General features: G+C 41.1%; 1 protein-coding gene across 2 annotated transcripts in view; it reads right to left on the minus strand.

Annotated features, from left to right (window-relative positions):
- acsl6 (acyl-CoA synthetase long chain family member 6) overlaps positions 1-27,025 on the minus strand; it is a 67,615-nt gene that overhangs the window by 8,865 nt on the left and 31,725 nt on the right. For both annotated transcript variants that reach the window (XM_079566324.1, XM_079566325.1), the window contains exons 6-15: positions 26,886-26,985; positions 26,635-26,813; positions 23,709-23,741; positions 22,202-22,253; positions 17,368-17,441; positions 14,899-14,976; positions 7,540-7,674; positions 5,578-5,712; positions 5,403-5,498; positions 3,829-3,901 (exon numbers count right to left, since the gene is read on the minus strand). In XM_079566324.1, coding sequence (XP_079422450.1) covers positions 3,829-3,901; positions 5,403-5,498; positions 5,578-5,712; positions 7,540-7,674; positions 14,899-14,976; positions 17,368-17,441; positions 22,202-22,253; positions 23,709-23,741; positions 26,635-26,813; positions 26,886-26,985 — 955 coding nt within the window. The remainder of the gene's footprint in view (positions 1-3,828; positions 3,902-5,402; positions 5,499-5,577; positions 5,713-7,539; positions 7,675-14,898; positions 14,977-17,367; positions 17,442-22,201; positions 22,254-23,708; positions 23,742-26,634; positions 26,814-26,885; positions 26,986-27,025) is intronic.

Below are 27,025 nucleotides of genomic sequence, written 5' to 3' on the forward strand. Positions count from 1 at the left end.
TAACTGTTCATTCTTCAGAGAGAAACTATAGGGAAATAATCACGTCAGATCGGCAGCAGCTAAGGTTTAATGCGCCTCAATGTGACAGCGTTTATCATGAAATCGTCAACTTTACGGACATAAACGAATCCATAATCTACTCTTCCCAAGCTTTAGCCCGCTTTTCATTTCACATCAATCGGCTTTACAGGTGAATTTAGGAAGAGAAAAGGCGACAAAACACAGTGTCCGCCCGGTATAAAAGCAACAAAAAGGCCAGGAATCCAGTCTAAAGTTTAGTCTTTGAGGTCCTGTGTCTCCTCATGTACAGCAGCTACAGGAACAGGGGCGGAGCTGACACAGGCCGCAGAGGGACTGGGGCCCCACAGGGAAACACTTACAGTAGCTACAGAAAAAAATGATAGAATAAATAATATAGGTAGTCTAACTGCAGCTACAAAAATCAGTGTTGCCTGCCTTTTTTTTTCTTTCTTTTTTTTAGGAAAGTGTTCTGATTTTCCTGTTTAATGCTGACTTAAACAGCACATCGTTGCCTAAAACACACCAGATTGCACTAAATTTGATCTGATTAATTGAACATTTCCTGGGGAGGACTGGCTGTTGCTCTAACTCTGTAAAATGGTTTAAAACTTACTCTATACTATACACAGCCTTACATATATCGACCTAATGTGGCGTTCTGAGTCCTCCGAGTTCCACCGCCTCCCAAAGTCCACTTTAATCACTGGGCACTAAACAATACCACCCCAGAGGTCACTCATTAACCATTCAGTTTCCATATTACGAAATAAAACAAATCTACGCTCCAACGTGTCCGTGTTTTCCCGGAGCTTTCCCCGTCTCCAGGCATGAACGCGCTGAACCCTCTCTGTGTTGTTGTTACCTGTGCTTTTTGGCGAAACCACACCGACTGGTCTGGCGGTTCACGGGCGCTTGTTTGCTTTGGCACGGATCGGTTATAAAGATCCGTGTTTTTGCTTTTTGGTCCAAGTCAAACAAGGCCCGCTGCATTTCCGCTGGGGCTGCACAGTTCTGGGAAGGAGAATCGTGCGGGATCTTGCGTGGGCGTGCGTTAAAACAAAGCTGCAAGGTTAGCGTTATTAATAGCTTTTTCTTCAGTGGGTGTGGCAGCAGACGAGGCAATTGGAATTATAATCTGATTAAACGCACCCCTGGTTTCCAGTGAACCACGGTGAGATTTCATCTACGAGTCTGGACTAAACCAGTCTTACTTGTTCATGGAGCAGTTTTCTTCTGAAGCTCTTATTCGTTTTCCCAAATGTGTTCATCATTTTCGTCTAAATTGTTGAGCCGCGATCCCAAAAAAATCATTGCATTTCTTATATATCATGCAAAATGCTGTATTTCCCCCACAAAATATTATTATCATGCTGAAATTAGGACCAGAGGAGCAGTCATGTGGAAATGTTCAGATGCTTCTGCGCCTCTACGAATGAACTCCACTGAAAATGGTCCTGTAGAGCAGTGGTTCCCAATGTTTTTTGTCTCTCGTGCCCCTTTGACCTTTCAGTGGTCAACCGTGTACCCCCTACCTCAAGGGCGTTACAGTTTTTTTTACTAAGTAATTACTTAAAAGTGGTATTTGTAAGAAAAAGGACAATGTTGCAGTCAAAATAAAACCTAAAATTCTCCCAAAGCAACACATTTTACTGAAAAATATAGCTTTTCCTACAGTAATTATGTTACATTTTCCTCTTTTTTCAATCTGAAAAAGTTCCAAGTACCCCCTGCTAGGTCCTCGAGTACCCCTGGTTGGGAAACACTGCTGTAGAGGAAAATGAATATCTTGGAATCAACTCTCCAACTAAAAAAACCTACAAACAAAACAAAAAATAATAATAAAAAAAACCTAAATTTCATAGAAAAAAATCAAGCAAAGTACGACTGAAGTAAAGCAGAGGAGAAAGAATTTTTTTTCTGCAGGAAAAACTGATTATTATTATTATTATTTTTTTTTAGCTTAACAAGTCTCTTGACATATAAACTTTCACCTGCAAACTAAAACAAAACAAAAAACCGTAATCTTCACAATAACATATTTCAAATATTTCACTCATTAAATGTTTCTCCATAGATTTATTTGGTAAATGGTCATTTCTAAATTTGCCATTTCTCAAAATGCATTGTTCTCATATTGGTGCAACACTTTAGTAGCTCCAACTTTATTTTTCCAGAGTTTTTTTTTCAGAGAGATTTTTCAATGTCTAATTCCAAGCCTAATTTATTGAGTCTTGAATTAAAAAAAAAAGAACAAGGTAAAATTTAGATTTTTTTTAACTGATTTTTCAACTAAAAAACTCACTTATTTTAAAACTAAACAAGATATCCTAAATCCCCTCTGAAAAAGTCTTAACTAATATATCAATGAAACAAAACCATATATTTAAACCTGACTCAATTCATTTTTTTTAGATTTTGTTGCTTTAATAAGGTCTTATTGTTACATGAAAGCATAAAATGACTCATATTTATGTCAGTCATCTACAGCAAAAGTTTCAAATTGACGTATTTACATTTGAAAAGTTTTCCCTGTTCACCCGCAGCGTCTCGCCTTAACATGATTGACATGTGTCCCAGGAGGGGCTCAGGGGGAGCTGAGGGGCTTCTCGGGGGTTCTCACTGTAATAACTTCAGCTCATTGGTCAAATCCAGTGAACGACTGCGATAATGATCCTTGAGTCAGACTAATGCTGCCTTCACGTGCACTCGTAAGGATGGGAACTTGCAGAGAAGAGGGCTGGACATGAAGCTCGCATCTTCCACTGGGAAACTGGGAGAGATGAGAAAACCTTTGACCCTTTTATGACTTTTAGCTGATTGTTTTGAAGCCGACACTTAGGCATCCAGCTAATAACGTCTCTTTTTCCACTTGCCGTCTTGTAAAAAAAAGCCAAACTTACTGCACATTTTTTCGATGAAAGCAGATGCAAAGCAGCAGCGGTTTGTAGACGACTTTCTCACATGAATCTATCTGTTTATACACTACAAAAAGTAAATATCATTGGCTTAAATGACTTGAATTGAGGAAATGTGTCTTGTTTTGAGCGGTTTTCACTCATTTAGACACTTTTCCTGATCGGACCAAGTTTACTTTGCTTGTTTGAGGACATTTCAGACCAGTTCTAGGGTAAATCTCGCTTGAAATAAGAAAGTAAAATTGCCAATGAGATATGACCAATTTTCTTACCCCATTGGCAAAGAAAATGACCTGAAATAAGGACGAAATGTATCGAAACGAGTCAGAAACATCTCAGAACAAGTGAAATAATCTAGGACAAACGCCCAAGAACTTCTTAACTAGTCAAAACAACTAAAATTTGGATTATTACGCTCAAATTGAGATGTTTATACTGATCTAGGTAAATACTTTGTACTGTCTCGTTTGGTGTTTTTTTTTTTAACCTCTTAACCTCCACCTGAACCCAGCACATTCTCTCCAGTTCGGCTTTACCCAAATCTAAAAGCTTCTTGAAAAAAAGCGTGAAAATGAAAACAAAGATGAAAAGAGAGACAAAAACGTGCCGGAAAAAACCCCCCAAAAAACGTGACAAAAATTGCGATGAGAAAAGAGACAAAAACGCTTCAAAAAGGCAAACGACAAAACAAAAAAAGCCACAATCAGTTTTGTAGGTCTCGGCTTTCAAATGAGGCATTACTCTGGCCTACAAGCTGTAAGCTCCAGTCGAGAAGCTTGAGTTCCTGAGACGGAATTTAAAATGTGAATATTGGCGATTAATGATGTAACGCCAGCAGATGTGATGAATGTTGTGATGTTTGACTTTGACCACTGGGATGAGGCGAAGGTACCTGAAGTCCAGTCTCCAGGGGTGGTGTAGGTGCAGCCGGCGGTGCACTCTGTCTGACCGTAGGCCTCGTAAACCTGTCATCACAAACACACGGGGTCAGGACGGGGTCAGGACGGGGTCAATGATACGGTCACTCCTCACAGCTGCGCGTTAATCTGCCTATCTTATCTTTCCGGGAGTGCAAACTGTGGGCTTTGTGAGTTTCTATGTCTATAAAGCAGGGGTGTCCAAACTTTTTTCATGGGGGGCCGCATACTGAAGCGTGCACAGGGTGAAGGGCCATAGATCGGTGGTTAGTGCCGCAAAACCTTTGACTAGCAGAGGTTTAAATTGCGCCCCACACCTTTATTTATGCTCAAAACCTTCATGCCAGCTCTGTCTCACAGTAAAAGGTTACTTGTTTGGTTAGAATTGTGTAGAATTATTACATTTCAAATAAAAAGGACTATCTCTGATGATGTGTCCCGATTCAGCAAGAAGGCAGAGGGCCACCAGAAATTGGTCTGAGGGCCGCATTTGGCCCCCGGGCCGCACTTTGGACACCCCTGCTATAAAGTAATAGCAGGACAAACTAAAAGTGTGACAGGATGGTGCGATTTGGAGACTTTGGAAGATTAAATTGGAAATAATTTTTGTGCTGCTTTGGGCCCCCCCAATACTGGTACTTTAACCATGCTTGGTTTTGATACCGGTACATGAACGATATTGTTTTCCGATACCTATATGAAAATATTTGTCGTCTAGAATAATGTGTGGGAGATTCATCTCCAATGTCAAGAAATGTGGAGAAAATGGGGGATAATTTTGGGAAAAAATAGGCAAACAAATTGGGAAAAGGAGGAAAAAATGGGGCAAAATGAACAAAAAATTGGGCAAATTATACAGATGGTAAAAATGGGGGAAACAGGGAAAATAATAGTAATAAAAAACTAGCAAAAATTAGGGAAACAAATGGGGAAAACGAGAAATATATACAAAATATATTTTAGTAAAAAAGAAAAGAAAAGAAATAGAAAAATAGGGAAATAAATACATAAAAACTGGGCAAAAATGAGGAAGAGATAAGGAAAGAACCTAAACTTGTTTCCTCGACACCAGACTGGTATCAGTTAACAGTGCTGTCATGGTTTTCAGGTTTAAACTTAATTCAAGGTGACGTTTCATTTGAAAAGTCAGTCAAAATCAAAAGATGAGCTTTTATTCCTGAGTGCAACCATTTATCTTAAAGGGACAGGCCACCATTTTTCCATACTGAGATATGTTCTTACCTGAGCTTAGACGAGCTCATGCGTGCCTATCTGGTCTTTGTGTGTGCCCTCAGTCATACAAAACGACCAAAGATGTTGTAAGCATTTGGCCTCTTCCAGTATATTCCTATAGCTCCAAACGGGGGGGGAAGTTAGAAGCGACCAAGCTCTTCCACGAGCACAAAGACCAGACAGGTACGTATCAACTCGTCTAAGCTCAGGTAAGAACATATCTCAGTATGGAAAAACGGCGGCCTGTCCCTTTAAGGATGTCAGGTTTAGAAAACACAGTAAATGTACTGATGATGGTGATCTTTGCTTTCCTGACCTGGCATCCCAGCGCTGCCCGGAGGAAGCCCAGGACGCTGGGTGAAGTGGGGGCCGCTCCCGTGATGATCATCCGCAACCTGCCCCCGAGACTGGCCTTGAAAGACAGAACTGTGTGTCAAAAGAGCGTTCGGAGAAGCGACGGATGACGACGATGATGATGATGATGATTGTACCTGTATTTTGCTGAAGAAGATTTTGTCCCAGATGCTGTCGCTGCGGATCACGCCTCGGCTCACTTCGGCGCCTTTCCTCTTGGCGGCGAAGTTGAGCAGCCAGCGCTTCAGCGGGGTGTTCGCCTGACTGAAAATCTGCAGAGACAGAGACGGAGCTGCATCACGAAACATCCCCAATCACCACATGACAAACCTTCATCACAGAGAAGGAGCCGCTCATTCAGTCACAAATAAAAAGATGGTGCACAAACAGATGACGCTGTAATGCGAATACGGTCATTTTCACACAAAACTTTAGGTTCTGTTTATTTGCATCAGCAGCTCCACCTAAGTCGCTCCAACTGACTCCAGACTTTCCCGTCTTGGACTAAAGAATGCATTGAAGCTTTCTTTTCCGCTGGCTGCTCTGCTTTGTGATGACGACACTAGGGGCCGCCATTGCTGTCGTACCTCCATATAGCCGCTAGTCTCCCATTGGAAAGCATTGCACTTTAGACACGTTAAAAGAAAGTCTGTTTTTTTTTTATTTTCCTAAACTTCCTACGGCTAGATATTCCTCCTGTGATAACACTGGGTTAGCTACAATTAAAGGAATAGGCCACCGTTTTTACATACTGAGATATGCTCTTACCTCACTTTAGCCAAGTTAATATATCCCCGTCTGGTCTTTGTCCGTGCGCTCTGCCAGGCAAACGGAGCACATACGCAGCCTCTCCCACATGTCACATAGCTCCAAAAAAGCTCACGATAGAAGCTACCAAGCTCTTCCACGTGTTCCCTATTTAAATAGAGTTACGTGAAGTGTTTTCATGCGAAGTATATTTCCACAGAAATGTAACATGTCGATTTTATAAGCAGATAAAAAGGGGGACTATATTGTGAGGCGTAATGATACGAGGAGCACAACGTCCGCGCAGTAACTCCTAAAGACTTCCCTCCGCTCACTTCCGTCAATAACCTTTAGGAGTTACTGCGTATGTGCTCTGTTTGCGTGACAGAGCGCACGGACAAAGACCAGACGGGGATGTATTAACTCGTCTAAGGTTAGGTAAGAACATATCTCAGTATGTAAAAGCGGTGGCCTATTCCTTTAAAGAAACCAGGCTGGTTTTAGAAATCTCGTATACAAGTGAGGGCTGGGCTTGATTGACAGGCCGTTAGCATTAGAGCTAATGGCGCGGCTGCCACTGAACTACGTGCCCTGCGACGGCCGAGTCTACAGTGATGATCCCGCCCACATGCCCTTTTTAGGAACATGCTCCGTCACAGTAGGGTAGGAGGAGTCTGTAAATCCAGCATTAATTCCTCCTTGAACGTGGTCAATGTGGCAAATGGGGAAGAGTGAGGAGGAGTTGTCAATTCTTTTTTTTTTCGAAATTAACATAGCGCTAAATCTGGTGTAGCTATCTTTTTAATGCAACTGCACACTGTCCTTCAAATAAATAAATAAACTAAACTAAAAACTGCAGTCCCAAGTAAACTTTTGAATTGAATTAAATGCACAATTTTTAATGGTTTAATGGTAAAAACAGAGATAATGTCGCGGACCCTGCGGGCTGAAAAAACCCGGCCTGTGCATCACTAGTGCGGTCTATATTCAGCTCAATAGTGCGAACATTACGGTAACTTAATTAGTTCCTTTTACTGCCCAACACTTGATGAATATTGTAGATACAGACGGCAGCGTGTCATACGAGGGGGCGTGGCCCAGCCGAGAGAGGAGAAAAACCTTTTTTTCACAGCAAATTGTTCAGTCGAAGTGAAAAACGGCACTCGTTTCTAACGTTAGCTTCCTAGTTAGCATTGTCCTTTTTTATTTTTTTAGATTTCAGCATTTTATTTAAAATCATGGGAGAAAGTTCAGTTTTTAGCCCTTTTTGTTTCCCTCCTCTGGCTGCTCTGAACACGAACACACATGGACAGAGCTGCCGTCAGAGCTGGTGAACACCGTGAAGTCCTCACCTTATCGTACATGCGGTTGAGCAGGCGGGGCACCACGGGGAAGATGGTCGGCCGCAGAGCCTTCATGTCGTCTGAGAGCAGCCTGATGTCTCCCTGATAGAAGCCGATCCTTCCCCCATGACAGTACACCACGGACTGGGCGACAGAGGAGGAGAGGCCATTAGTGATCAGCAGGTCATCAGTGAGGTGGGAGACAAAGCTTCCTCAACACCACAACCCAGAACGGACGACAGCTTGAGAACATTTGTACTGGAAAACTTCTCCGTGTTTAACATTAGTCATTCACAATGTAAACAATAAATGATATCTCTGTGTTTAGTCCATGGAAAGATTTGAACACAAGTAAAGCCATTATTAAATCGACTCGTAGGGCATTGGCTTTGTGAGTCAAAGGATGTAGGATTGGGAACTTAACCTCTTACCACCCGCCAAAACCAAATCCATTCTCTCCTCTTTGCCATTGTCATCACTTTGTGTTTTTGTCACTTTTTTATTACTTTTTTGCTGGATTTTTGTCTTTTTTTTTGCTGTTATTGTCACTTATTTTGCTGGATTTTTGTCTTTTTTTCTGCTGTTTTTTGTCATTTCTTTTGCTGGATTTTTGTCTTTTTTTTTGCTTTTTTTTTGCTGGATTTTTGTCATTTTTTTGCTTTTTTTTTGCTGGATTTTTGTCACTTTTTTGCTGTGTTTACATCCTCATTTTCTTCTCGTTTTTTAATGCTGTTTTGTAGAAGCTTTTAGATTTGGAGAATTTGGAGAAAACATGTTCAGGCGGGAGTTAAGAGGTTAAACAACACCCCTCTGAGTTAGTTGAAAGTCAAATAGAATCTCCCAGCATCAATGAATGAGAAGTGTGTTGCAAAAGTTCTTTCTGATCTGGATACATCAGTCATTATTTGATAGATTTACATGACAAAGCCAGAGCGGCAGCATTACCCCTGAATCTCTGACCTCATGTTTCGGTTTTAGAGAGAGCGTGAGCCTCAACATGACTAATGACACTTCCTCTCTTTCTCTGTGGGCCAAAAACAACGGCAATTTCCACTTCATCACATACCTGTTGAGTTTTGGATTTGGAAAATAAGGGAAATGATCACAACAGGGTAAAATGCAACAGTTCCCCGGCCAAAACGGGACAAAGCTGCAACCTCGCGACAATGGCCACCAAGGCCACTGCAGGAGGCATGAGGCATTTCTCACAAGTCTAGGAGCAGAATTCAGTTTGGTGGAATCTTTCATTATTATTCAATTACAGTGTCTCTCGAAAGTACTAATACACCTTATTATACGGCTCTTCACAACGTAAGTAGAACGCTTCGTTGATTTGAATGGGATTTCCCAACTATCTACCGGTCATTATTTTCTGATAAAGGACCTCTGAAAAAAATAATGACCGCTGCCAATGGCAACGGAGTTCGTGCTTTCATATCACTCCGCGCGTACGTAGTAGCGACACTATCTGTCCCCGTCTCTGAGAGAGAAGTTGGGGGAATCGCTTGTGAAGTTAGCGTGAGTCTGACTTTCAACTTACCCAGAGATTCACCACCATTACTCCAACTGCACCTTCAGCTAAGTAGCTAGGCTAGCTACTAGCCTGACATTTTAACCCATTACTCTTTACAAAACAACTCAAGCTCTGTCACATTAGAAGGAGAGTGTTTGTGAACAGCAGTTTTCAGGTCTTTCCACAGATTTTCAATAGGATTTAGGTCAGGACTTTGACTGGGCCATTCTAACACATTAATATGTTTTTATTGAACCATTCCATTGTAGATTTAGCTTTGTGTTTAGGGTCATTGTCCTGCTGAAGGTGAATCTCTGCCCCAGCTTTATCCCTGATCTCTCTGGTGCTCCTTGACCTTCATGATGTTGTTTAGTGACCATAGCTCTGAGGCCCTCAAAAAACAGCTACAATTATACTGAGAGTAGATTAGACACAGGTGGCCTCTATTTAATGGCTAGGGCAAGGTGTGAACATTCTGGAGTCATTATGAATGTTATAAAGGCAATTTAATGCACTCAGAAAAATACTTATGCAAGCCCCACTTTTCACTTTTCTATTTAAAAAAAAAAACAGAATCATGTATCATTTTGCTTTCACTTCACAGTTGTCTGTTACTCGTATGTGAACTTTCAGTAAAACATTCAAAATAAAACCTTTATGTTTATGGTTGTAAACATGACAAAATGTGCAAAAGTTCAAAGTGTATTAGTACTCGAGAGGCACAGTATAATATAGGAGATTTACAAGGTAATCCGAATACGGGAGGACGGCGAGAAAGAGGGGTAAAATACGAAAGTTTCCCAAAAAACAAAACGGGAGACACTTGACAGCTCTGTTTTATCTGCATTAAGTTGCAGGAACTTGTTTCGCTTCCAGACACTAATCTCTTCAATGCAGCAGTGACACAATCGCCCGCCCTCCGCGATACATGGATCTGAGAGTCACCCGTGTCACGGTTTACAACTTTCAACAGCGTTTTTCAAAAAGAGAAACCAAAAAAGCATAACAACAACTGCTCTTCTCCCATTACACGCTACATTAAAGGCCCTACACCAATGCTTTGCAGAAAGACGCGCTCTGTTTGCACTGCTGGGGAACTTGGGTGGTTTCCTCTGTCGGACTGAAAACAAACAAAGCTCTCTGTGCCAACTACATATGATAACGTTCATTCTAAAACAGGCTGATTCAGCAAGTCTTTTACTGTCGTATTGTTCATTCATTAGAAGCTCATAAAACACTCGACCGCCATGAATTCAGATCAAAACGGGACTAGAATTGGGGACGGAAATGACCTTGAATGGGATTAAACCATGTCTAAACTGGACAATAAAAATGAGATAAGTCTTAACCTCTTAACTCCCGCCTGAACCGAGAGGATCTTTTTCCTCACGTCATCAGATTTTTTTTCCATCATTTTTTTGTTGGGTATTCAACTCATATTTGTAACTTTTTTGTCATTTTTTGCCAATTTTTTTTTCCATTTTTTCGTCAATTTTTTATCAAATTTGTGTCATTTTTTGGTCACATTTTTTGTCATTTTTTGTCACATTTTTGTCATTTTTTCGTCAATTTTTTGTCAATTTCTTGTGATATTTTTTCCACTTTTTCACATTTTTTTTTCATTTTTTCATAAATTTTTCATAAATATTTTGTCTTTTTTTGTCCCTTTTTTCATCAATTGTTTGTCCATTTCTTGTGACATTTTTGTGACATTTTTTCCACTTTTTCAATTTTTTGACTTTTTTCATTTTTTCATAAATTTTTCATATTTTTTTTTGTCATTTTTTGGTCACTTTTTTTTGCAGATTTTTGTCATTTTTCGTCATTTTTGTCAATTTCTTGTGACATGTGACATTTTTTCCACTTTTTCATCAATTCTTCGTCACTTTTTTGTCACATTTCCATCATTGTTTTCGTCTCAGTTTTGTTGCTATTTTCACAGCTTTTTTCCAGAAGCTTTTGGACTGGGGTAAAGCCAAACTGGAGAAAATGTGCTCGGTTCAGGTGGGAGGGATTGAATAGCAGATGACTCGTCTGCTAATGATATTATTCCAGCCTTTTTAATCATTTCTTATCTGTTTTAGGAATAACTATTTATCAATTGTAGGAACTGTTTGGTGTTAGTTGTGTCTCGACAAGGTTTTGCTGGATCGTAGGGGCTGAACAGATGTGTCTATCACGCGTTAGTTTATTGTTATTATCGAAAGTGCGAACACAAATGAAAAGGTGTTGTGTCGGGACCCTTTTGTGTGCTGTTTTTAGCGAACAGAGAGACCGACAGGAAGTCACAGGAAGAAACAAAAAGGAAAACTCAGCACATTATTCATATTAACAGGTTCCCAAACGTGTTTAGCCACAGCTGCCCTGGGGTAAACTGACAGAAGCGTAGCCCTGCAGTAAAAAAACAAGTGAGAGTGAATCACTGTGTTGATGCACCTTTTTTGAAATGATAACGCAACAGTGACGAGCTAAAATTAGCTTTATGGTGACTAAAAGATGACGAAGCGTTTATGAGATGAAGCTTAAGGGTAAATTCGACCTGGAAGATTGCAGCACTCCATTCATCACCTCGTCTCCGACTACACCTCACCAATCATCCAATCATCCAGCCTCCACGTTCTCGCTTCAACCAATCATCGCCCAAGATTCGCCCTTTTCCCAGCGTGCTGCCACCCTCCTCCGCCCCTCCTCCTCCACCTGGCCTCATCTCTACTCCGCCCGTCGAGGCTCGTCGTCCACTGGCCATCTCAGACCTCATCTTCCACCACCGGTGTCCAGACTCCGGGGGAAGACGCTCCTACATTCATTCGTCACAGCCATGTGTTTCATACCGTTGATTCACCGCCTTCTGCCGGGGTCCGAGCGCCAATAAAATACTAATACTTTTGTTAAAACCTTTTTGAGTTTTTATAGACTAAAGCTAGATTTAAAGCCTAAAACTAAGAAGGCTGCCAAAAACAACTACATTTTCCAGAAATACCTACATTTGTGACATGGTCTTTTTCTTTAAAGGAATAGGCCACCGTTTTTACATACTGAGATATGTTCTTACCTTAGCTTTGACGAGATCTTTAGGACCTGTCTGATCTTCCCCCGTGCCTTCAGTCACGTAAACACAGCGCAGACGGCGTTAGCATTTAGCCTCTCCCTCTCTCCTCTATAGCTATTCCCGCAGTAAAGTTAAGATTACTGCGCAGCAAAGTTAAGATTACTGCGCGGATTTCGAACTACTCCTGGTATTATTATGCCTTACAATATAGTTCCCCCTTTTTTCCGCTTAGAAAATCCACATTGTTTAATTTTGTGTAATTATACTTTGTAGTGGAACACTTCACGTAACCATATTTAAATAGGGAAAACGTGGAAGAGCTTGGTAGCTTCTATCTTGACCTGTTTTGGAGCTATAGAGGAGAGAGGGAGAGGCTAAATGCTAACGCCGTCTGCGCTGTGTTTACGTGACTGAAGGCACGGGGGAAGATCAGACAGGTCCTAAAGAACTCGTCAAAGCTAAGGTAAGAACACATCTCAGTATGTAAAAACGGTGGCCTATTCCTTTAAAGCCTACAACTAAGATGGCTGCCAAAAACAGCTACATTTTCCAGAAATACCTCCATTTGTGACAAGGTCTTTTTCCTTAATTAAATAACCATGGACATTTTTTTTTAAATGAGTGATTCGAATCAAGGACAAATTTATATATATACTTGAAGAAAATATTTCAGGATTACCTTTTGCCATAAACCATTCCCTCACACACCACACTCCCCCAAACGTCTGACACTCCCTCACAGCCTCTCTCCTGACCGGCTTAGCTTCTGAGGCGGGATCGTGTCAGAGGTGAATTTCTCTTCCTCCCGGGAAAGACATAAAAAGACTCTTTGACATTCTTATCTTCTCTTATTCTCAGGGAGGAACATGATGGGCTTGATTTACAAAGCCACCACAGGTTCAAACTAATAGAAACGGTCTGGTCATTCCGCTGTGGCCGCCTAACGTTTATGAGACAGAAATAGGACTTCAACGATTATGGTAAACATTTGGTTTTGTTGAACTTTGTCCCACATGAAGCTAAAGTGGCACCGCATGGGGACGAGTACACGGAGCCAACTTAAAGTGACTGGCTTTTAGTGCTTTAAAAAAAAGTCACTACAGCTGAACTTGGTTTGCTCAAAGCTGCATGAGAACATAAGTGTCTGTCAACAGGCCATTCCTCATTTGAAAGCTAAGAACCTCCAGAGTACACCCACTAAGCAGTAATGACTGGAGGCTGCACTGGCACAGGAGCTGGTACTGAGGATATTTCCAAACTGGTTTGAACTCTAGGATCTGCGTCTGATTGGATAAATGAAGCCTAGGCGTGAATTCAACCTGGCAGACTGATCTCAGCACCTCCTAGCTCAAGCCAATCATGGTTCGAGCTAGGAGGTGCTCCAACCTCGCTCCAACGTCGCCTCTTCTGTACCTGGCTTCTCCCTGCTCCATCCTTCACTGGTCTCCCACACCACCATCAGAGTCCAGACATCCCTCACACTAACTTTAATCCATATATCAAAGTCCACTGCCGGGGTAGATCGCCGAAATTATACATCTTTCTAATTACTGCTTTTGTCTCTTTTGGGGTATATCCCAGTTGGAAGTCATTTTTTTGTAACAGTAACAGTTTCATGTCACTTATGCTCTTTTTTTAGTCTGTGTAAACCAGAAAACAATGAATCCTTTAGTAAAATAGTCAACTATTGCAATAATGGATTAGTTGCTTCAGCCCAACACAGAAATCTACAGCTGCTTTTTGCACACTACACAAACTGCCTGACAATATTTGTTTGTAGCACCTTTACATTTTTTCAGCGGGCCAGGCCCGCCAGAGGGTGACCTACTTTTTACAGTGTATACTGTAGCGCATTCATTCTCAATGGATGCAGTACACTTTTTGACCACCAGCGTCAAATTGGGGGCGCTGTTTCACTCCTTTCGCAAAGTTAAGGAATCACTGTTGTGGTATTTATCAATAACAGAGCGTTGTAGCATCAACTTTCACAGTTTTCTAACTTTTATTGCAAAGGTTGTTGACGTTAACAACAGTATATGTTAAAAATGTACTTACAAAATAATTTAGCTGAACTGACACTTACAAAATGATCTAATGTGGCATTTTCTTTGAGTTAACAAATGAGGTAAAGTTACTGGTGTTGCACTAAATTGCTACAATTGTTGATTTTGTTTCACTAAAATTAGGCTTTTGCCATAGTTACCATTTGTTTTAATATAGCATCTTATTTGCATGGATAGAATCAAATGCAAATGTGGGCTATCGAAAAAATAAAAAGTAAATAAAATAAAGTAACTTTATAATTTGCAGCTATATGTGTTTTTCGTGCTTGACATCGCCGTGTTTGGCCCGTGACTCACAGGCACTTTTTCATTTTGGCCCTCGGAGACAAATAGTTTGGGCACCCCTGGCTTTGTCCAAACACTGACTAAATAAGGCCTAATACATTCTGCTCATAAAAATAATCATAATCATCGGTTACAGCAAAGCCGGCATATGTTTTCAATACGTTTTCTGTTTCCTCAGTGGGATTTTATTACTCACAGATACAAGGAATTTGCTCAAAATGACACTTGGCTTTTCAATGACCACATTCTTGGTTCAGACACTACTGTGTGATGCAACGTTTCCTCGGTGGGCCATAAACACAGCACTTAGATCACATCAGCCGGCTCTCATTAAACACGGGGCCCGTCATCTTCCGGCTCTGCCCACACGCGCATTCCCGCCCTCCCACACTTCCACCCGCCCACCCGCCCACCGAACCCTTCCTCCCGGCGGGACAAACAAGGACTTTGCTTCATACCTCGATGAGCCGCTCGAACATGTGCGCCAGCGGCAGGAAGGAGATGAGGCAGTCGTCCTTGTTGGGGAAGATCACTGTCTGCGGGAGAGCAGAGGAAACAGTTAGGCGACGTCAGGCCCTCCACGCAGGAATGGGGGTGTTAGTGATAAGCTTTTGTCCCACGCTGCACTAAAGGGAACGTTACAGTCGCAAAGTGCAAGAACAGCAGGGAAAAAGCAAAAGCATGTTTACTGAATCGACATGAGAGATCAGAAAAGAGATCACTGTCATGCCAACTGTGAAAGCAACTTCGCGGTGAAAATCAGCCCCAAGTTTGTACTTTTTATATGTTATATGTTGCAGACTTATCATTTCAGAACCATAAGAGACAGAGACTTTTCATTTCTTGTTTAAGAATCTGCTGATTTTTGTCTCTCAAATGCGCTCCCTCGGACGTACATACTAAACATGAATGTCCAGAATATATCAGATTTATGCTTCTAGTAAAGCGCCCCCTGCTGTCACAGTTTGACACGGACACATTTTACCTTTACCACCCGCCTAAACCGAATGCCTTCTGTCCTCTTTGGCTATAGGCCTGTGTAACACCTCATTTGAAAGCTAAGACCCACAAAACTGACTGAGTTTTTGTCATTTTTTTGTTGAGTTTTTGTCACTTTTTTTTTTTGTTGTCACATTTTGGTTGAGTTTTTGTTACATTTTTGTTGAGTTTTTGTTACATTTTTGGTTGAGTTTTTGTTACATTTTTGTTGAGTTTTTGTCACATTTTTGTTGCGTTTACATCCTTGTTTTTTTCTCATTTTTTGTGGCTGTTTTGGTGCTTCTTTCCCCAAGAAGCTTTTTGATAAGGGTAAAGCCAAACTGGAGAAAATGGGATCCGTTCAGGTGGGAGTTAAGGGGTTGAAAGTGTATTATGCAACTTTTTATGCAAAAAAAAAGTTGATATAGTAGTGCCCCAGTGGCTGTATGAGTGGTCCACGTGGCACCTCTGCTCTCCATCACAGCGGTCTCTAAGACTCCAGGGTCAGTTGTTTGGAAGGTTTTCTCTCTCATCAGAAAACCTACAAAACAATTGATCCTGGAACGTTGTAGAGATCACTTTGATGGAAAGTAAAGGCGCCATGCGGACCACTCATACAACCACTGGTACTACAAGGTCAAATATGCAGAAACATCAACTTTATTTTTGCATAAAAAGTTGCATAATGCACCTTTAAAATAGAAGAATAGAATAGAATAAATTTTATTGTCCCTCGTGGGGAAATGTCTTCTGGGCACATAGTGCAGGTGCAGCTGACAACATAATACAGAAACAAACAAAAACAACAATCAGTGCAAATAAATATAAAATTGATCATAAGATAAAATAAAGTGCAGACTTGCACACTGTGATAATAAAAACATTTAAGGAACAAACAACGTGATCATCCAACTGCATCCAAAGTGCACATGGCAGGTTTTAATGCTTTTGAAAATGTGACTTATTTAGAAGGAAAACATCAGTTGCATTTCAATGAAGCAGCGATTTTAATGAAGAGATATTGGGCAGAAAAGTTATTTTTGTTTGAATTTTTAAGCTGCTGACAGAAAGTATCATAGATACAGACGACATCTCTGGAATTGCCCATATATGGTCATGTTTGAAAACAGTTAAGGGGGAAAACAATTTTGAAAAAATCTACACTTTCTCTAATTATTCAAAAACTACTTTACCAAACGCTGAATTATGAACATAGTTTCTACTAAATAAAGATACAAAGACATGGGGAGGAGCAAAGTTCAACAGCCCATAAATACATGAATAACGAAGAATGCTAACATGATGCTACATGTTAGCATCGGGCTAATGCTAACGGTTAGCTAGCGCTAGCTACAACTGCCGTTTTTTTCACTTCTACAGAACAATCTGCTGTGAGAAAATATCCATATGGGCCTGATTTACACTTGACTTTAATTGTATGTGATAAATAAGTTCATATTCCACCAGAAAATGTCTAAAAAGAGTGAAAAATTGTGTTTCCTAACAGATTCTATTTTCCCCCTTGGCGAGGCCACGCCCCCTTCTATGACGAGATGCCGTCTGTATCTAATAGAGGTAAAGTTCCACACTAGTTTGACTCATTTCTCATTGATTTAACATGGTCGGCATGGCAACAGTTTAAAATAGTTTTCCTTCTTCTATGTCACTTCCTGTCAGTGTCCAATAAGGAAGTGAAACAATAAACATTAAAAAAAATGGTAAAACTATGTTTTAGCAAACATTGTGTGTAATGTGTCATATGCACTTTAACATGTGAAATCTGATACAGAAGTAGAATAGAATAAAATTACATAACGTGCCTTTAACCTCCTAATCCCCACCTGAACCAAGCACATTTTCTCCAGTTTGGCTTCATCCAAATCTAAAAGCTTAAAAAAAAGAACATCGGAACATCCCAAGAGTCTGCTGGAGGAGGTGCCTGTACTCACATCTGTGACTTTGAGGAATCCTCCGAAATCCGCCACTACGTTTCCGTGAGACAGCATGACGCCTTTCGGGTCCCCTGAGGAAACCGAGAAAAAAGCAGACAATCCAAACATGAGAGATGAGTTTACAATTACCAGATCAAAGGATTAAGGATTTCAGATGGTTAGAATTATGGCTGAGCACCGTTACATTCTTATTATTTTTTTCGACACCAGTACTTTAATGATACTTGGTTTTCGATACCGATACCCATTCTGAAATATTTGTTGTCTAGAACCAGAAAATATACAAACAATGTGTGTAAGATCTGCAAATCTGTAGAGAGTGTGTGAAAAATGGGGAATAATTTGAGAAAAAATTGGGAGAAATGGGGCAAAAAAAGGGAAAACAAATCAGGAAAATGAGAAAGAAATGAGAAAAATCATTTATTTGAGCTGAAACAACTGAGTCACTTCCTTTAATGCTGTTCCTGGACCAAACAGCATAAAAATTCAGATCTAAAGATAGAAGATTTTTTTTCCAGTACCTGCTTTTGATACTTTTATTCTTTCGATATCTAGTACCTTCACTTTTTTCCAAAGCCAGACTGTTTAACGGTGCCCAGCCCTAGTTATAACTCACATGAACAAATAATCTCTCTTTATATTTCAATGTTTGGTGACTCTTTGGGGGAAAATGTGCTTCTGGAACCAACGGTGGGACATTCTTGCCCAGCTGACACGTTGCCCAATGCGCTTTAGTAAAAAATGAGCCAATCGTGTGAAAACATTGCTTTTAATTTCCTCCAAGAACCCGGGTCTGATCTTTCTCCTGTTGCTTCACCTTCCAACAGTGCCACTTCCCCTTTCCACTGTGGAACCCCTGCCTTTTTATTTCTGCCCAACAAAAATGTCGAAGTTGCGGCGTCTGAGGCCGATTATGTAACCCGGGCGCTGTGTGGCTCTGGTGCCAGCAGAGGGCGCTGTTCTAGTGCCACGCAGCAGCGCTCTGTCCCAGTGTCCTCATGCGACCTGCAAGGGTTTCTCTTCTTCTTCTTTTTTACCTTCAAAGCAACACCAGGCCTCCATCAATTACAGATCAGGACTGGGTTTGGAATAGACCTGAATCGTGTCTAAACATAAAAAAAAAAAAAAGCTATTAAATGAACTGGGACAAAACTACGGTAATTTAAACATTGTAAAAAAACAAACAAACAAACAAACAGACAAACATTAAACTGGATTTAAAGTTGCAATAGATCTACATTTCTTTGAAAATAATGACATTGCCCAAGTATTAATGTTTCCTGAAAACACAAAATTGTTTTAGCTAAAATTGTATATGATTTTTCGCTCCCTGTATCTGATGCAATACTGATCTCAGTCTAATTTGCACTTGAGTGAAAGTACAGAAGTATTTGCTGTAGAAGATACTCAAGTATTCGAAGTAGAAAGCACAAATCGGTTTAAATAAGTCAGGGGTGTCCAAACTTTTTTCATGGGGGGCCACATATTGGAGCGTACACGGGGTCAAGGGCCATGGGTCGGTGGTTAGTTCCACAAAACCTTGGAGTAGCAGAGGTTTAAATTGTGCCTCATGCCTTTATTTAAGCTTAAAACCTTAATGCAGCTCTGTCTCACAATAACATGCTAGTTGCTAGGTTAGAATTGTGTAGAATTATTACATATTAAATAAAAAGGACCATCTCTGATGATGTGAACCGATTCAGCAAGCAGCCCGAGGGCCACCAAATATTGGTCTGAGGGCCACATTTGGCCCGCGGGCCGCACTTTGGACGCCCCTGAAATAAGTGTTCAAAAACACAAAACGTGCGCCCAAATTCCAACCTCTGTACGGCAACACGACGGGGACAAGCTTTCTTCCTTGTCCCGAGTCAGGGGCACTTGACAGTTGATCTGCACAGCGCCACCTACTGCTCCGGAGTGTGCATTACAAGGCTTTTCGAATCAAAACACATGGACAAATTGGCTTTTTTTCTACTTTGGAGCCTTAGTAGTTGAGTAGAACATATAATATTTGTCTTTCAAATGTAGAAGTTGTACGTTTTTAACACGAATATTACTTACATAAAGTACAGATCATCAAAAATTCTACCCATGTCCAGCACTTCATGACTGAAACACCTCTGAATCTAGAAAAGGTTTGAGGGTTTTTTTATTACGTCCCCCAAACACCGCGGCCCCCTTTCGTAAGACTCGTCACAAGTGTATAAAAAGTGTTTGTTTTGCCCCGCGGCGCCCCCGGGAGGTCACGTCTGGGGGATCCCTGGTCCAGATCACAAGGCCAGAGCATTTTCCAAAAGACGCTGTTCTTACGACATTCTGCTGCTGCAAATTTGGACGTCCGCGATTTCCATGTGTCGGCGCAGTATTATTAGAACAAGTGCTTGTGCAACGCTGACATTTTTCACAGAAATATCCCAGCGGTGCCGCGGCGGAAAAGGGAAGTGACACGACCGAGGGTGAAGCAAGAAGAGAAACAAAGCCGCATTCGGAGGAGGAGACGCCAGAAAATTCTCTGTAAGGCCTTGCAAAATTTTGTAGAGATTTCTGTACAATTTTGTATTTTACTGCGGATATTTATATTTATCCTTTGAAAGTGATTCTGGACATGTGACATCACTGACTTTAGAACATCAGGCTCATTCACTCGCTATTGTTAATGAAAGTTAGTTGGTGAATATCCTCGCTCATCGCGCTCCACAGATACTTCCTCGAGTGATCGGAGACACGCTAACCCACAGCGGCGGGCGGCAGGTGACTCCGTGGTTTAGCTGCACGCGCTGCATTCGGGAACTAGGCGACATCAAAGCCGAGACTTTCAAACCGCAGACATTGCCCTAAATCAATTTAAAAGAAATCAAGAAATCACAATTCACAGCTGACGTTTGGTTGGGGGTTTTCTTTTGGCCCTCAGTCGTCTGTACCAGCAGCTCCCAAAGGTGGGTCGCAGGCCTTTGCCAAAGAGATCTAATATTTCATCATTTTTGATAGAAAGACTTAAGATCAATGCCTAAATCAACTGAACTCTGCAATGAAATACAGCATTTTGCTACTAGATACAAACAAAAACTGTCCAAACGGCTAAATATAAAAGCTGACATGAATTGTATAAGGTGGTGGGGGTGAAAATATCTATTTTGTCACGATACTCAGGAGATGATAAGTAATAAGTTTACCATACTTGTTATTGCAGCACATCTGATCCAATATAGCATCATATAATACAGTGGTTCCTGGTGCCTGAGAGCTTTACCTGGTCAGAGGTCAGGTCATAAACGATGTCATTTGAGCAAATGATGTGCTTAAAAATCATGCATTAAACACTCCAATTACAGTTTATTTCTTTGCCATATATATCTTAGCCATAGTTTTAGAATGTGATGATGTCATAATGTCAGGTGGAGCAGGGGCCAATACAGCTCTATGGGAGAAACACAGTTTATCATGATTTCACAGTGATTGGCTTCATAAACCTGACACATTATTTTTATGTCTGAAAGTCCTTCCTATTGGACGACATCACACTCGTGTTTTTGAATGTTGTGTCCACTTTTGGACGCCCCGAAATAATTGGAAATCAGTTCATATGAGCTGACAACGAGGAGGAGGAGACAACGAACTTTCAAACCGTTTTTGTTTCATGTAGATTCTTCCAGTGATGAATGAGATTTTAACCAAAAACTGAGATAGAAAAATCTGCAGTTCACCAGTTACTGCAATGGCCTCAATTTTAAACTATAGATACAGACGGCATCTCTGGAGTCGCCCATATATGGTCATGTTTAAAAACAGTTCAGGGGGAAAACAATTTGGAGAAAAATGTAAATGAATTAATTATTCAAAAACGACTTTAACAAATGCTGAATTATGAATATAGTTTTCTACTAAATAAAGATACAAAGACATGGAGAGGACCAAAATGGTTCAACAGCCCATGAATACATAAATGACGGAGAATGCTAACATGATGCTACATGTGCTAATGTTAGCGCTAGCTACGACTGCCGTTTTTTCACTTCTACTGAACAATCTACTGTGAATAAACATCCATATGGACCTGTTTAAGACTTGACTTTATTTATATGTGGTAAATAAGTTCATATTCCACCAGGAAGTGGCTAAAAAGAGTGAAAAATTGTGTTTCCCCGAAGTCTGTATTTTCCCCTCTTCTATGACACGATGCCGTCTGTCTCTATGGGCTCTTTAGAATGTTGTGATGTCACGTGAACGCAACCTTTTGTTGTCATGTTTTGATACATTTGTGGGGGGCACAGTTTAGGACTGAGGGGGGGACTACAGCATGAGCAGGAAGAAAGGTTGGGAACCACTGATATAATAGAATTGGAGATTTCAGTTGTTTGTAGACTTTAACATCAAGGACAATACTTGACCTCCCAAGAACCACCAGCTGATAAACTTGATCAAGTATCGTATTGTGACGTCTCGTCTCGTATCTTAGGCCTGGTTCGAGATTAAATCTGGACTAAACCAGATCTAATAAAGGCTCAGACATTATACAACCGGTACAGGTGGAGGTATGGAAGACCCCGAAGCTCAGAAGTGATGCTCAGTTGTTGGGTCTGTGTGCTCAGCTCTTATTCCGAGATGACAACACCAGGTTTCAAAAGAGTGGTTCAGTGACACAGAGTCCAGAGCTTAACCTCACTGAGGATCTCTGGGATGAGCCTCACACTCTCCCATCATCAAAACAAGACCCTGGTGAGGAGAAACGAATGCAACACTGGATCTTTTTTGACTTGTTAGAGTTTTTCTGACTTGGGAGTAGTTTATTTAAACATTCTTAAAGTAATTGTATCAAAGGATTTGGATTTACCTGTGGTGCCACTGGTGAAACACACTATGGAGAGATCGTCTGGTGAGGGCGGCTATGAAGAAACAAACACATGAAAAGTCATTTACAGTGCAGATAAAAGGCCATCACGTGACAGTATCTACGAAATACCACACAGCGTTTTGTAATGGACTAAAGGTGAACAGTTGAGTGCCAAAAAAGTGTCAACAACTCTTTCTGCCGTGACTTTGTAAATACTGCTGTGGCACTCGGTGGATAAGCATCACGGCCAAGTTTTGTATCAGATAATCTGTGAGTGAAGCACTTCCTGGTCTGTGACAGTCAATATCTCAGCCTGCAAACAGGTAAACAAGAGAATGTCTTGAGGAATGGAAACCTTTATGTGGAAATATGAAATCGAACGTGTAAAAATGAGCAGTTTGTTTTGATTACATTTCAGATAATTCAGTACTTTTTACTTCTACCTGAGTAATATTGTGATGAAGTATTTTTACTCTTGCTTGAGTAAAATAAATGTTACTTGTGCCGTATATTAAAGTTTGTGTTTCCCTTTTTCTTCAGAAGTATACTGTATATTTTTAATAGTTTTTTATGGTATTTTCTTTGTAAATATTAGGATTTTCACTTTATGATTAAGTTTTGTGTCTCATCATTTATGTCACAACGGAAACATAAATCAGACTTTTACGCTCAAACCTCAAGCAACATTTTCTCCAAGTACTTCTTTACATTTACTAATACGAGTATTGATTTGGGTCACTACTTTTTACTTGTACTTCAGTAACATGATTTCAAAGTAACGTTGCTCTTACTTACTCTTACTCCACCCACCTCTGACTACAACGGCTTTTCCACCTTGTCTATAAATAAATTATGTTTTGTTGAGTTCCATAAGCTCCATAAACCAGTCCTCAGTCCTGCTGATAATCTGTATATCTGCTGTTCCCACTTATTTTATTGTTTTCATTTAAGTGTAAACATGTATATTTTGCACTTACTGTGAATAAACCATCTAAAAACCATGTGTGTACTGAAAAATTGAAATTGGGAACTTAAAATCGAAAATCAAATCAAATTGTATGTAGATATACTGTGCCTCTCGAAAGTACTAATACACCTTGGTATGTTTGCAGTGGTTTTTTACTCTTTCCATTTCTGAATGATGGATTGAACAGTCGCCCCGGGAGATGTTTAAATCTTGGGAAATCTTTGTATAACTTAACACTGCTTTAAACTTCTCCACAGCTTCATCCCTGACCTCTCTGGTGCTCCTTGACCTTCATGATGTTGTTTAGTGACCACAGCTCTGAGGCCCTCACAGAACAGCTGTGATTATACTGAGAGTAGATTACACACAGGCGGCCTCTATGTAACGGTTAGGCCAAGGTGTGAACAGACACGCAAAATCACGCCATTCACTCAGTTCGTGCACTTGAAATGACTTAAGGCGTCATTTTGTGCGACACGCGGTCGCGCTAAATGACTGGACCGCAGTGTAAATTGTAACAACATGAAAATAAATACTTACAATGGGGTTTCTGTGATGATCTCTGCCAAGTGCCTGCAAAACAACAATGCAACACTCATTATAGGAGGATCAGATTTTGTAATATTCAATGTTCAAAATTGTTTTATACGGTCCTGTACTCCAGCTTTGTTTAAAAGACAAAATGTAGAGCAAAACATTTTCAGATTAATTTGAAAGGCAAAACTTTAAAATTGGTAACAGATTTGAAATAGCTTGGATTGGTCCTTAAAGCCTATAAACATTTGACAAACATCTAAAGAAAATGTCAAAAACTGTACAAAGCAACTTAAATTATTTCAAACTAACTAGACACTACATTCCAAACGAGGCCGCCCTACATGCATGCTATGGTATTCTCACATATGTCACACTGTATGACAGCAGGAGCCCAGGCCCCGCCCTCAGCCTCTAAACATATCAGGTCATTATACAATTACTACTATACTACTATAGATCATAGACAAAAAGACAATCCGTTACCATCACTGCAATATTTGTGAAGCTTTGAAAACTTTTGTGATTTACGTTTTCTCAAACTAACTTTCACATGTGTCAATAATCTGCACCTCAGTTCATTTGCACAGAGACAAAACAGTAACAGAGTCACAGCAGCTCCATCAGTCACATCTGTACAGTTCCTCTGCAATGTTGTGGAACTCATTACTCGCTGAACTTTAAAGCATGACTGAGTTTCAAATGTGCAGTCTTGGCTGAAATCGAAACAGGAATGTACTCATTGGTAAATAGCACTGAGTTTGTGTATATGAATGAACTATACGGTGTAGTGTAAAAAGGCCCAACCCGGGACTGGAGTTGAAAATGAACACTAGCTATAAACTCTTTGTGCATCGCATCAGATACAAGCTTGTTTTGTTCTGTGTTGAATTGCAATGTCCCTGTCAAATAAATGAATAAATAAATCATAAAACGAGAGCAGATGAATCCATTACGAGGGATTGTACCTCTAGTAAACACAGGTGTCATTTACCCTCCTGCCATTTATCATAGCGTCTGCTGTTTCCCGTAAGCCACCGGCGTAACCCGATCAGCCGGTCGTCTGTCAGTTTTTTTAAAAACATATATGTAAAACATGACAGGCATCTGAAGAGTCCGGTCTGATCCTTCGTAACCCTGGGCCTGCAGGGTGAAATATGCAGCACACAAAGCCTCACGTATGTGTCTGCTGTCAAAGCCAAGTCTTTGACAGGGTTTGCACTTACTGGAAATGCTTATCGCACAAGAGTAAGACGTAGCTTTTGACCTGGTTTGATGCTTGTTTCAAGGCTCTGCTGTTGACCTTTTCCCTTTATCGTCATATCTAACTATCATCTATCATTTTGGTTCCTTAATGATGGGGTCTTTGGACGTGTTCGGCCCCCAGAGACGGCCCTCTATTACATTGTGCTTCTGCTGCAGGATATTGTGTTTGATATTTGTGTGATCCTGTAATGTTATCAAGAAATATATCAAATCATCCAAATCATACTGTGACCCCACTGCCATACCTCAGCAGCCAGGGTTCTGAGGAATTAAAGGCACTCTATCTGTTTCAATCATAAGTTGTATTTATCCACCTATTCCTGGGGTGGCTCATGTAGAAACCAGGTCATTTCCGGTGGAAAGAGCCATGGTTTCCAGTGGTTTCCAGGGCGGGTTTTCATTTCACACAGAGGTTTATTTCAACATTTCAAGAGGATTTTCTAAACGATCGGCCTCTGTAACATTTGATAAGATGACCTTGCGCAGCTCAGGAACAAGTTTCACTGTTTGTGGCTGAATTAAAAACGAGAGAAAGTGACATTTTGTGGCTCTGGAACGTGCAGTGTTTGGGGCGTTGAACAACTGCGACTGACTCTCATACAAAGAAGGCCTGAGCCCACAGAGGTGTTTTAAACTGTAAAGAGTGAAAACATGACTGACCTGCTCACACTGTACGAGTGACATGACCCGAGCCCCATGAGGCGGCGACACAAGCTGAGCTGGGTCTGAGTGCACTGCATTTTACATTTCTTAGTTATGGAAAGAAAATTCCAACAATTTTTATGTTTTTTGAGTAAAACCTTTGACTTAATTAAACTACAGACATGGCGTGTTTCCGCGTAAATGCAGCGCATGTATTGAGGCTCATAAACAGACTGGAGCTCAGTTAAATCCGAAAATGTGAAGAACTCCGTGGATATTTGACCAATCAACATGAAGAAACAATAGTGTTTTTATGCGGACAATCCACTAAACCTAAAGTACCATATCTTAGAAGTTTTCCACAGAGGTTAAGTGGAGACGACTTGGCCAACATGTCCACGGGTCAGAAAACTCTTTGACGGAGTGATTTTCAGTCATATATTGTGAGCAGCTAATCTGTGTCAGCTCATGTTCCCACATAGTTTACATCTCTAAAGTTCATAAAATGATCTACACGCAAACAAACAGCGGTCCCGGTCATACCAGAAACCCCTCCTATCCTTCACGCTCATCAAGGCTCATATTTGGTATTCTGTAATTGAATAGGACGTGATGTAATCTCCCCACCTCTGGACCTTAGAGTTGTTTTTCGAGTCATACACGCATGTTTGATTAATCTCTCAATCTCCCAAGACATACGATAACTAACTGTGTACAAATATATAACCCCTCCCACGGCTCTACGCAACCAGGAAGTGCTCTCCGTGCCCCCCTGACTTGCCTCCCGATGCTCAACACATCCCCACAGAGCAACAAGAGGCCACAATATCCACCGCAGCTTCACAACTACAACTTTCTAGCACTAGCACCGATGTCCGACAGTATCTGCACCCACGGAAACCGAGAATGGGGAACTTTCAGATTGATACTGCACGGTCTGACCAAGGAAACGTAAGATGGTGAGCGTTTTTGCATTCAGAATAATGAAGTGTCCCGAGCTCTGTGTGGGATTGGTGACACCGACCTCCACTTCCAACTGCAGCTGTATGTGCACGCCGCAGCTCCTCCCCCTCTGCTCCAGCTCCGGGTCGAACGCGTCCATGAGAATCACCCGCTTCAAACACGGCGTCTCCTTCCTCTCCACGTTCTCCACCAGCACCAGGGCCTTCTCCACTCGGTCGCAGATCACCGTCGAGATCTCGGCTGGAGGAAAAGAAACGCTTTGATGCACAAATCCAGAGCAAAAGAAGCCATCGCGAGCAGGAAGTCTCGTACCTGTGTTGATGATGAAGCGGATGGCGTCCGGGCCCAGTGTGTCGTACAGAGGGACCACCACCATGGAGTAAGTGTAGCACGCCATCTCTGAGATAAACCACTGCAAGCAGAGGAGGGCACGGGCGTCAGGGCACCATTCT

Source organism: Gobius niger, assembly GCF_951799975.1.
Source record: "Gobius niger genome assembly, chromosome: 11".
NCBI lineage: Eukaryota > Metazoa > Chordata > Actinopteri > Gobiiformes > Gobiidae > Gobius > Gobius niger.